Here is an 11,623-nt window from a genome sequence, read left to right on the forward strand (position 1 = left end):
ATTGTTCATATATTGATTCTAGAAAGAGTAAAATTAAGATTATAAGATTAATTGAATTAAAGTTTTTGATATTAACAAAATTGTTGCTTTAATTTTTCATCACACTGAAAACATATTGTTTTAGCTCTATTAGACAATCATATATATTTTCCCCCGTAAAAAGTCATTTTTTTTTTATAATTGAAAGATGTGATGTTTGAGTAATTACATGTATCGTGTAATTGAAGATTTGATGTTGAGTCATTTTTTTATTTTTATTAATGATGTTTATTTTTTTTTTTTTGATTTAATGAGATTTATTTTATTATATATAAATAAAAAGTGATCCATGAATTTTTCATAAACCATTTTATTTTTAATATAAATAAGAAGTCACCTATGAATTTCTCATAAAACAAGAATTCGGTTATATAAGCACACTTTATATAGAATAGATATATATATAATAATCTCAAATATGTTAATTGAGTGAATATTACGTGTGTTGTTTAAATGTAGCTATAGTCTATTTATGTTGTTTTTGTGTATAAAAATATATACATACAAATAATTTTAAAATACAAAATAATAATAAAATAATATTTCAAACCAAATATCTAAAAATAATGATAGTTTCGTTTAAATTGTTGACGCGGTTTTTTATCAACAGATCTAAAAAAATTGTAAACGAGCAAGATGAACAACGAATTTTTATAGTGGTTCACTCTCTTTGTGCTATAATAGACTAGTCCACTTAAAGTATTATTAATCTCAATGCTTGATGAGACTTCTCTAAAGTTATATTCTCTAAGAGTTCAATCCTCAAGTGAGATTTTAGAATGTGAGAAAGTGAGAGTCCGAGAAGAATCTATTTACAAGTGACTTTTCACCACTTTTATGTAGATTTACATTGTAGGGTTTAAAATTTATTAACTCGATATACTTCCTTTCCTAACTATAATTGAGTTATTAGTTTTAAAATATAAAATAATATTTTAAAAAATATATCTTAAAAAAAATGATAGTTGTTGTAGATATTCTTGGATAGCTTTGAGGGCACGTGACTAGCACAAAAGTACTTCTTTACGTAGTATGAGTCACTAGGTCTTCAGGGATAGCCCCTACAAGTTGATCGTATTGGTCACGTTGGTCATATTGGTGGATCATGTTAATTACGTTTTGATCATATTGGTCATGTTAGGTTGGTCATATTGGTCACGTTGAAGCAGTGACAAAGTAGCTTTGGTCAGGGACCGACGTGGTGGTGCCAAGGTGGTGCCAAGGTGGTGTGGTGTGGTGCGGTGCCAAGGTGGTTCATGTACATGATCCATGTGCTCTAACACTTTTAGCATTACATGCATGCACTTTGTTTGACTTAGAGACAAATAGTCACATAAACATATTTAACCATATAGTACATGACTTGAGTGATCCATTTTAATGAAAGTAACATTTTAACTTTCAATATATATTAATCATCCATGCATATACATGGCCGACCCTGAGGTGAGACGAAGGAGGCAGGCGCCTTAGCCCTCTCACCGCTCAGAGCCTCCATTTTGAAAAATATATATATATAATTAGCAATAAAATAAATAACAATACTCTTAATACTAAATATGTATTGGAGCCTAGTGGTAATTTGATTAGCTTAACAACTAAGAGATTCAAAGTTCAAATCCCAACAACCCCACTTTTTTACTGAGCCCAAATTAACATAGCTAGGGTTGGCCCTGCATGCATATATAACTATCCGTGTATTGATGGCTACTTGTCGGAAGTGTGCCTCACATCCTCTTCTTTAAAAATATGATTGAATATTCTTTTTGCGAAATCAAAGTATAGCATCGATCTGTCCCTCAAAAGTATGCTTGCAAGTAAACAAGTATTACTTTTAATCTTCTTTTGAGATTTGCAAAATGGACTTAGAGACTTAGAATACTTTCTTCAATTTTGACATCATAAATTTGGAGAAAATATGATGAGAAATTCTTGAAATTTCTCACTTTAATCTTCAATTTCTGAATCTTTAAATCAAACCATGCCTTTTTCTTCCTCTTTTTTTGGGTGAACCCGATCGGGTCTTGACGCTTGGTTGTGGGCATGGAGCTGAGCAGATCGGTTGGTGTTGGAGGTCAAGGGGCCTTGGGCCCTCTGGAGGTTGACGCGTGGAGCAGGCCGGCATGCTCATGAAGCTCGATCGGGGAGCATGTGAGGCTCCAGCACCATAGTGGCTCAGTAGCTAGAGAGGAGCAAGCGCCTGAGCAGGTCAGGCGATATGGGAGACCATAAGGCCTTGGTAGCTGGCGAGGTTTAGGAGTTGGGCGCCTTAGTCTCTCTTAAAGACTAAGTGCATACAAGCAGTTGTTGGGGCCTCCATGAGCATGAGGCTCGGGCCTCTTAGAGCTCCTCAAGCCTCGTGCATATAGGCTTGGAAACTGATGGAATTTGAGGCACTTTGATCCCTAGTTACCTTGGTCTTTCTCAAACTCAACATACTCATGGACCATGTGACACTTAGTCACATATGCTCTTTCTATTTTACCAATATATAATATCTTTCTTAAAAAACCTTTGAAACTTACCCCTTTTCCATAAATAATTAGAAATTCTCAACATTCTTAATAAGAAAACTTTGATATTCCTTTTTCTTGAAAATAAATCCTTTAAATAATAAAATATAAAATATTCTCTTCAATAAAATTAATTTAGCTAGTTAATCAAATTAGATTTTTCCTAATTTAATTTAATAAAATTAGATTTTTCCAATTTGATTTAATCAAATATAGTTTTTATCTAATATATGCAATTAAATTAGTTTTTATTCAATTTAATTTAATTAATTTAGCCTAAAAAAATTATCAAGTGAATTGAATTTATTTTCATATTTATTATTTATTTTTAACACGATGACGACGCACCTCGACATGGATGGGGGACTGACGGGATGCGACCAGACAGCGGTCAAGGTGATTGGATGAGGTGGTTTGCGTAAAGTGGCTTAGCTCATGTCATGTGGTGTTGAGGTGATGTGGTTGACGCCATGACGAAGCCCCTCAACCATGAATGAGATAAAGCGTCTTAGTGTGATGGAGCAGGTAGGCCACAAACAAAGTAGAGTGGTGTCGTGGTGGAGTGGACGAGGTGATGACGTCTCGAGATGATGTGGCTCATGGTCGTGCGGTGACTGAGCACCTAGACATGCATGGGCCCAACGTGATGAGGTGATCGGGAAGCCACTCGCTCGCAACCAACATGAAGATGTTGTTGCTGATGACGTGAACTGACGTCCCCTAGCAGACGTTTAGGCGGACGTTGTGGGATACAACGAAGCATTAGAATTGCGTAGTCACCCGCCTCGCGAAGGTCCTCAACTAGAAAAAAACTTTGACAAAACTTCCCCTACCAAGGATGACCGAGAGGGCCTTGACGAGAATGAGAAGGACGACTACTAGTAGGGGTAATATTATGAGGAAGACCCCGAGGTGGTGAGGTTAAGACAAGTGGTAATTAACGAACTGACAAAGGAAATCGGCGGAGCAAGAAGAAGCTACATGCTAGATATAAGAAACCTTCCTACAGCCGTAAAACATGGTAGCAAAAGGGAACCTTGATGCTGAAAACCCACTAGTGGGAAAGTTTAACTATCTTGGAGTTGGACCCTTTAATCCAGCAAATGACAAGAGGAAGGCCAAATCGGCTAAACCCCTGAAGAAGAGCTATCCATCAAGACCCACGTAAAATGCTCCTAGGAACAACATAAATATGGTCGACCCCCTCTTGCGGAAAGAGAGGACCGCTCAAGCCCCAGGGCTAGACCATCCTATTTATCTGTTGAGTAGAGTTGATCAGAACGATAGGCATCGTGCTCAAGTACTGAAGCCTAACATTTGTGGAAGGAAAAATTTCCCCAATAATTTTTCTAACCAAACCATCGAAGTAGAAGACTTAAATCTCGAAGATAGCATGTCAAAAATGGACCTCAGGGACCGTTTGTATGCAAAAAGGGAAAAAGTAAGATGTGAAAAAGTCAGGTCTCATGAAGGAGATCTCAAAAATAATATCAATGACAGAATACGGGGACGTGAAATCCTCGATGATAACACCAGAAGGTTGAAGGATCAAATTTTTGTCTTAACAAAGATCATGGACCAACTGGTCCGTAAGGAAAGTAGCACTGTGTCTGACTCTGATGATGAGGACCTGGAGCCATGCATCAAAAGGATTTTAGAAGCGCTGCTGCCTGCACGCTTCTGCATGCCCTAAATGGACTTATACAAAGGCAAGACAGACCCCAGAGGTCACTTGTCTCGATAAAATAGATTGATGATTGTAATAACCGCATACTTCGAATAAGGATTAGTAAGGTAATTAGCACTAAATAGCTATATTATATGACTAAATGTGACAATTTTATATATTATATATGGTGGGCTCTATTTTTAAGAAATAGGTATTAGGGTTATAATTTTTTAATTTTGAAGATTTTATTAAACTCTAAGTGTATTATATCTGATATATGTGTAATTTAATATTTTTATAATTTTTGTTTAATAACAATGGAAATGCGACAGTTAAATCATTAGAGTCACACAGATATGGTTTAGAACCTTTCTTTTTGCTGGATATATTTATTTGATATTAGAAGGACTAGGTGGAGTTATGGTAATAGACTATTTTACCCTTAGGCCTTAAGCTTACTTAAGTGAGAAGCAAGGGACAAATTAATCATTTTGCCTACAAGGTTGGCTTTGGTTTTAGTGGAAGTGGTAGAACTTTCTAATGTTTTAATTGAGTTTATTACCTAAGAATTAACAAAAGAAATTAACAGTATTTTATTAGATAAACATAAGTAAAAAGATCACGTCTATCCTTTTCTCTCTCTCTCTAGTTCGCCCCTAAGAGAACCAACAAGAATCAAGGTTTTCTTCATCAAATTTTTTAGGGATTTCAGCTAGAATTCAAGTGTATTGGAAGAGCAAACAAAAAGTAAGATCCTAAACACTTTTCTTTTTGAGTTTTGAAAGCTTTAGTTTAGTTAGAACATGCAAATTTTTAAGAATAAGTTATGTCCAAACCTAGGGTTGTCTTGGGTTAATATCTGGAATAAAATGAAATGAAGTTTTTTAAAGCTTGTTTGAGGTCAACAATGGTGGTTTTCATAATTTTATGTTATAAGTGTTGTTATCACTTGGAATATGTTTGTTGGACCTTAATTAAGTGTTTCGGATCTTGGTTTGAGATTTGGGATAGATTTGACATGTTTTCGAAAACTGCAGCAAAAAATGGCAGACTGTTATCTTAGAAACGGTCTACCGTTTTTGCTGGCAGTAATCCAGAAAAACAATCTACTATTTTTACAGAAACGACCTGCTATTTTTTTAGGCAATTTTCAAAGTCTTATTTTTTTTTCATATTTTCTTAATATTTAGGGTATTACCACGCTATTTTTAATAGAAAAATTTTTAGTTCTGAATTTAAGTCCCCGGTAAGGTTTTTAGCAAGTTATTTACCCGTTTTTACGTAAATGTGACAGAAGGTCTTTGTTTAGCGAGCCATATTTCTATTCAGGTTGACCGGAACACTTGAATTTAAAAGATAAGAATAGATTTAGATGTATATATGTATATGTGTGCACGTGATATACATGTTTATGTTGCTAGAATATATGAATTGGTATCATAGCGATGCAAACTATAGTGCCAGGTCGACAGTGCGAGTATATTGCTAGTTTTGACTGATATTTAATTCCATAAAGTACTAATTGATGTTATCATAGCTGTACAAACTATAGTACCTGGTCAGCAGTACGAGTATATAGTACTGGTTAAGAGTGATATTATGGTCAATGGTACTTTTGGGTATAGAATGATGCTATCATAGCAGTACAATTATCGTGCTGCGTTCGCAGCGCGACCATAGAGCTAGTAGTGGCTAATATTATGATCAATCTTACCAAAGGCAAGAACTTTCTTGATTTATCTGTTAAGCCTTGTAGATAGGTGTATGGGAGCCTATACACAAGTCGGTAATATATTTATATTTTATGCTTTTCTTACTGAGTTTGTTAACTGATAGATATGTTACATGTGTAGGTAAGAGAAAGACGAAGGCTGAGCAGTAGCGAGTCTAGAGCTTGCAGGTGATTGTACATATCGGAATTGTTAGGCCTAGAGCGTTCAATTTTGGGACGACATGAACTTTTATTTTGTTTTTACTTGGCCACACTTATGTGAAAAATGTATTTTGTATATTGTTTTAAACTTTTAAATGGGATCCCAAAAATTATGTAAAGTTATGTATCTATTAAAGTTGAAGTTTAATTTCAAAGTTTTAATTATTACGTTTTTCAAGAAATTTGATTAGCAAAGGCGTGCACAATAATTAGAAATTATTGTAGAGTGCCTAAGCAAGTAGGGCGCTATAATTTGGCATCAGAGCTGCCAGGTTGTTTACCGAAGACTGTCAAGATATATACAATCATACTCAGAGATAAGCTCGACTCATAGTTTAGTAAGTCTTTACTTGTTTAGTAATTTATTTGATTAGAAAAACAAGATAAGAAGCATGTTAGTAATATGTTAGATGAATAGTGCATTGCTCAAAATTCCATGTATGCGGTAGTTGGATTGTATTTGATCGATATCTGACCTACGTGAATTATGGGTTTGTAGGCTAGTCGTATAATATGGACGCCTGGCGAAATACGAGAAGCTATGGTAATATGGTTGAGATAGGAGGCGGTCGGGGAGGTCAAAATCATCTTCACCTCTGTGGACGCGGCAAAGGCCGTGGTAGATTGCACAGAGGTGGTTATGAAAATCTGCTATAGGTTCCTCGGGACTAGGAGCAAAGGTTTGCGGAGATGCAAGGTCGAATTATCTAACAAGATGAAGAGATCCAGAGAGTAAGGCAACAGCGTCCTCTTGTTGTACCTCCTCAGCAAGTGTTAGGACTAGGAGCAAAGGTTTGTGAACAAAGTATTGTCATTACTCTACTAATTTTTGTCATTTAAAATAATTAAAAAAGTTCTTAAAATTTTTTTGTCGTGCCTAATTACTTCAATAAATTAAGGTGCCAATTGTAACTAATATTCTTACAACAATGTATTTGTTCAAATTTCAAAAATAAAAATAAAAAATGGAAAAAAAAAATGTATCTGTTCAAAAAATATATATTAACATTTTTGTAACTGTACTTTTTACTTATATAAATATTGTTTTCTAGTTTTGTAACGTAAAATTGTATTTAATTATACAGCTAATAATATTCAATTTTTTATCACATTTTATTCTTGATTGAAAATATGAAAATTACAGTCATATGCCATTTTAATTAAGTATAGTTTTACCTTTTTTTATATCTCAATTTTTAATGTAAATAAATTTGTAGTTATCTACGTTACACTGAAAAGAAAGACAATAAAATATTTATTTTACCAAAGACTAAATAACGTAAATTATTAGTATTCAATTTTTATTCTTTTTAATTAATTAATTTTCAATGGACCTACATAATAATTCATTCTCTATATAATTAACTCTATTATCAAATTCATCCATATTGAAAAGTCTCTCTTAATATATTAAGCTACCTATTAGCTGGTATGTGATTTTAGTTTTTCATTGTGAGAGAAGATTAGAATAGTTATTGTTGATATAATTCATATAAGATTTTTTTTTTTTTTTCTGTTGGTAGATTTACTTTGTTTCTTTGGCTAATGTGAATGTATATTTTTATTGCAGATAAAATCTTTCAATATGGGTATGAGGGGATTTTTTATGGTTGCAATTATGTTGTCTACACTTTTATGTTATTGCGAATCTGAAGAACAACTAATAGAATTATCAAGAGATGAACTTCTGGAAATAGAAGATCAACTTGAACGATTGAATAAGTCATCAATCAAGACTATAAAAGTAATATTTTTCTTTTATTATTATTAATTTATTTTCATCTAATCATTTATCTAACTTATTTATGTCATGCACAGACATACTATGGAGATATTTATGATTGTATTGATTTTTACGAGCAACCAGCATTTGATCATCCTTTATTGAAGAATCGCAAATATGATTTTCAAGTACGTTCTTCCTGAATAATTATTTCTCTAATAGCTCATTAGTTTTTTTTTATTTTTCCAAAACAATAGCCAATATGTAATATAATACACTTATATCTATATGGAGTATAAATATTTATTGTGTAGATGAAACCTTCTTCTCATATGGCCCCGATGGTTAGGGAAGATAAGCCTCCAAAGAATGTGAGACAAGTATCGATAAATAGTGGGTTAAAGGGTGAAAAATGCCCAACTGGGTTTGTTCCCATAAGAAGAACTACTAAAGAAGATCTTATCAGAGCCAAACTATTTACAAAGTCTTATACCTCAAGAATTAATTCTCCTCCTACTTCTCATGTAAGCATATTTTACATTTTCATTTTGTTTTGATAAAGTAAATATCGTATTCCATTATTGAAATATAATTACAATTTGAATTTGAATATCATAGCATGCACTTGTTTACACATCTGATTCAACCAAGAAATACAATGGAGGTGGCACAATTGCAAGTTTTTACACACTATATAATGTCACTGACTCACAATACACTTTCGGTCGAATAAAATTACAAAATGGACTTGATATCATTCAAGCTGGCTGGGGAGTAAGTTTTATTTCTCTTGAATAATCTTTCTACTATATTCTTTGTTGTTAAAAACAATTAAACTAAATATTTAGATAAATTATAATTTTTTAGAATATTTTGTTCACTTGTTATTTTGTTATACTATCATTTCTTAGGTAAATCCAAGTGTATATGGAGACAATAAAACTCGGATCTTCATATATTTTCAGGTTATCATAATTTTATGTTATTATTTAAGATTTCTTCATATTCGTTGTGTAGTTATGTGTAACTCATGTATCAATATTTTTGTAGGCTGGTGAATTATCATGTTTCAATACAGTGTGTCCAGGATTTGTTTTGGTTGACCCTCAACCTATGATCGACAGGATTCTAAGAGAAACTCACCCTGGTACTTTTCCTACATGGGAAATTGGAATCTATATTTATCGGGTAAATAAAATTAAATATTTTATTTAAATTTTAATCTTTTTTCCCTACCAAGTTTTTGTTGAATATTTTTGCTTTAAATGAACAAAATTGTGTTATATATTTAAAATTGTGGGTTGTATTAATATTGTACTTGTTAATTTGATATGATATAATAGGATCAAGTTACTGGAAATTGGTGGCTTCAACTTACAAAAGATCATGATCAAATTGGATATTGGCCATCAAGCATATTTAGTGGTGGATTAAAAGACTTGGCTACATATATTGACTGGGGAGGAGAAACTTACAGTCCTCTTGGTCAAATTGGTCCTCCAATGGGGTCTGGTTTACTTCTAAAACAAGATACTCGTTATGATGCATATTGTAGGGAATTGACAACTATAAACGAGGGGCACATACAAGAAGATGCTAAAAACACAAAAATTTCTTCAATTGATATTGACTTTTATTTAGTAAAAGATTGGGGATTTCATCGTGACTTTGGACATGTTATGACATATGGTGGCCCTGGTCCTAGATAACTTATTTACATTGTATTACCACCAAACTATCTTTTTTCATGAGAAAAAAAATAAATGTGTTTTTATTTGTGCTTTTGATAGACTAGAATATAAATATAGTTGAACCCGAAAATAGGGACATTTTAAATATTATACTCTCAAGGGCATGAATGATACTCGAAAATAATGTGTTCATATAATGTGACAGTCAGTAGTCCCGTGATCCGTAAGGGGAAATACCGGGTAAGCTGTGCAATCCCACATCGCCTGGGGAAGGTCAAGTGGGATGATTCTGAGACTGTGTAGGTATGGGACTACACAGTTGAAGAGGGCTTAAATGGATTGATTGGTACTACCTATGTCAACAAGGTGCATCTTGTTTTTCGGTAGCCCATCACGAAAGAACTCCACAGTTAAGCGTGCTTGACCCGGAGTAATTTTAGGATGGGTGACCTCCTGGGAAGTTTTCCTAGGAAGCGTGCGAGTGAGGACAAAGCACGCTGGAAACACTAGTGTTGGTCTGTAGGGTCAGTCATCAGTCCATGATGCAGCCAGAGTGACATACTCGTGTATAAGAGCCATTATTTCCGTGGGTGTAAGGACCCAATGGAGGCTTGAAGCGGGGATGTTACAAATGGTATCAGAGCCTTGACCCAGCCGGAAGTGTGGTCGACGAGGACGTCGGACCCGTGGGGGTGATTGTGACAGTCAGTAGTCCCGTGATCCGTAAGGGGAAATACCGGGTAAGCTGTGCAATCCCACATCGCCTGGGGAAGGTCAAGTGGGATGATTCTGAGACTGTGTAGGTATGGGACTACACAGTTGAAGAGGGCTTAAATGGATTGATTGGTACTACCTATGTCAACAAGGTGCATCTTGTTTTTCGGTAGCCCATCACGAAAGAACTCCACAGTTAAGCGTGCTTGACCCGGAGTAATTTTAGGATGGGTGACCTCCTGGGAAGTTTTCCTAGGAAGCGTGCGAGTGAGGACAAAGCACGCTGGAAACACTAGTGTTGGTCTGTAGGGTCAGTCATCAGTCCATGATGCAGCCAGAGTGACATACTCGTGTATAAGAGCCATTATTTCCGTGGGTGTAAGGACCCAATGGAGGCTTGAAGCGGGGATGTTACATATAAGTAAGAGATCAAACCGAAGGAGACTAGTTGAGTAACATAAAAAAAATATTTTAATCAAAGTAATAAAATTGTATAAGATAAGTTTAAGTTTTGACTTATTTTTATTGTTTTGATAACTATTATATAAAGATTTTTTTTAATGAAAAGTAGTTTTCAAATTAGTTTGATATCATTAAAAAAAAAAGATCTTTGTGAGTAAATTAAAAATTATGTAAATTATTTTAATTTTAAAAATAGTTTCTCAAAAAATAGTTTCTCAAAAATCTTTATAGAAGAAGTTACAATAGTTTCTTCCCAAAAAAACTTTTAATTTAAAAAAATAAATATATTTTTTATCCAAGCACTCTTAGAAGGACTTTTCTAATTCTAAAAGCTAAAAAATAGTTTATAGAAGCTAAGTCAAACTATATGTCTAAACTATCTTGGGGAGAAGCATATATCATTAGCCAATTACACTAATAGGATACATGAAAATGATGAAAGTAATAATAAGTGTCATTTTTATCTCTCAAAAAGTATAATCGTCTTTAAAATAAGTAAATAAAAAGTTGCATGTTATTCGTATATGAAAAAACAGTTACACATGCAATAAAAGTACCTATTTGAATCTTATTTTTGGTACTAAACGATTTCAGAATATTTTTAAAACTTTAAAAGCAGGACCGACTCTCGATATAGACGGGCTAGATCCGTGCTTAGGATCTATAATTGTTGGGGTCCAAAATAAAAAATAAAAAGTTTCATTAGACTTTTATTTAAGTAAAATTAAGTTATTGTATTGTAAACAATAAATATTCATAGCTTAATTAGTTAGTTAGGATGTATAATATATTATACAATGTCATGAGTACTTCGAATGTGAGGGTTCTAAAATTTTATTCGCATTAGAAACATATATTGTTAAGGCCGACCCTATTTAC

The 11,623-nt window shown here is 33.6% G+C and overlaps 1 protein-coding gene across 2 annotated transcripts; it reads left to right on the top strand.

The window, feature by feature from the left end:
- Nucleotides 1–7,479: 7,479 nt before the first annotated feature.
- On the top strand, nt 7,480–9,728 carry LOC115718970 (protein neprosin-like). 2 transcript variants are annotated; one of them, XM_061109744.1, is made up of 8 exons: nt 7,480–7,583; nt 7,725–7,898; nt 7,973–8,065; nt 8,192–8,401; nt 8,496–8,651; nt 8,789–8,842; nt 8,928–9,065; nt 9,221–9,728. In XM_061109744.1, the coding sequence occupies exons 2-8, from the start codon at nt 7,740–7,742 to the stop codon at nt 9,584–9,586; spliced, it is 1,176 nt and encodes a 391-aa protein (XP_060965727.1). In that variant the 5' UTR covers nt 7,480–7,583; nt 7,725–7,739; the 3' UTR covers nt 9,587–9,728. The 2 variants fall into 2 exon arrangements, with proteins under 2 accessions (XP_060965727.1, XP_060965728.1); XM_061109745.1 differs by lacking the exon at nt 7,480–7,583 and having other exon boundaries at nt 7,601–7,898.
- Nucleotides 9,729–11,623: the final 1,895 nt, after the last annotated feature.

The sequence above is a fragment of the Cannabis sativa genome, chromosome 2 (assembly GCF_029168945.1).
Source record: "Cannabis sativa cultivar Pink pepper isolate KNU-18-1 chromosome 2, ASM2916894v1, whole genome shotgun sequence".
NCBI lineage: Eukaryota > Viridiplantae > Streptophyta > Magnoliopsida > Rosales > Cannabaceae > Cannabis > Cannabis sativa.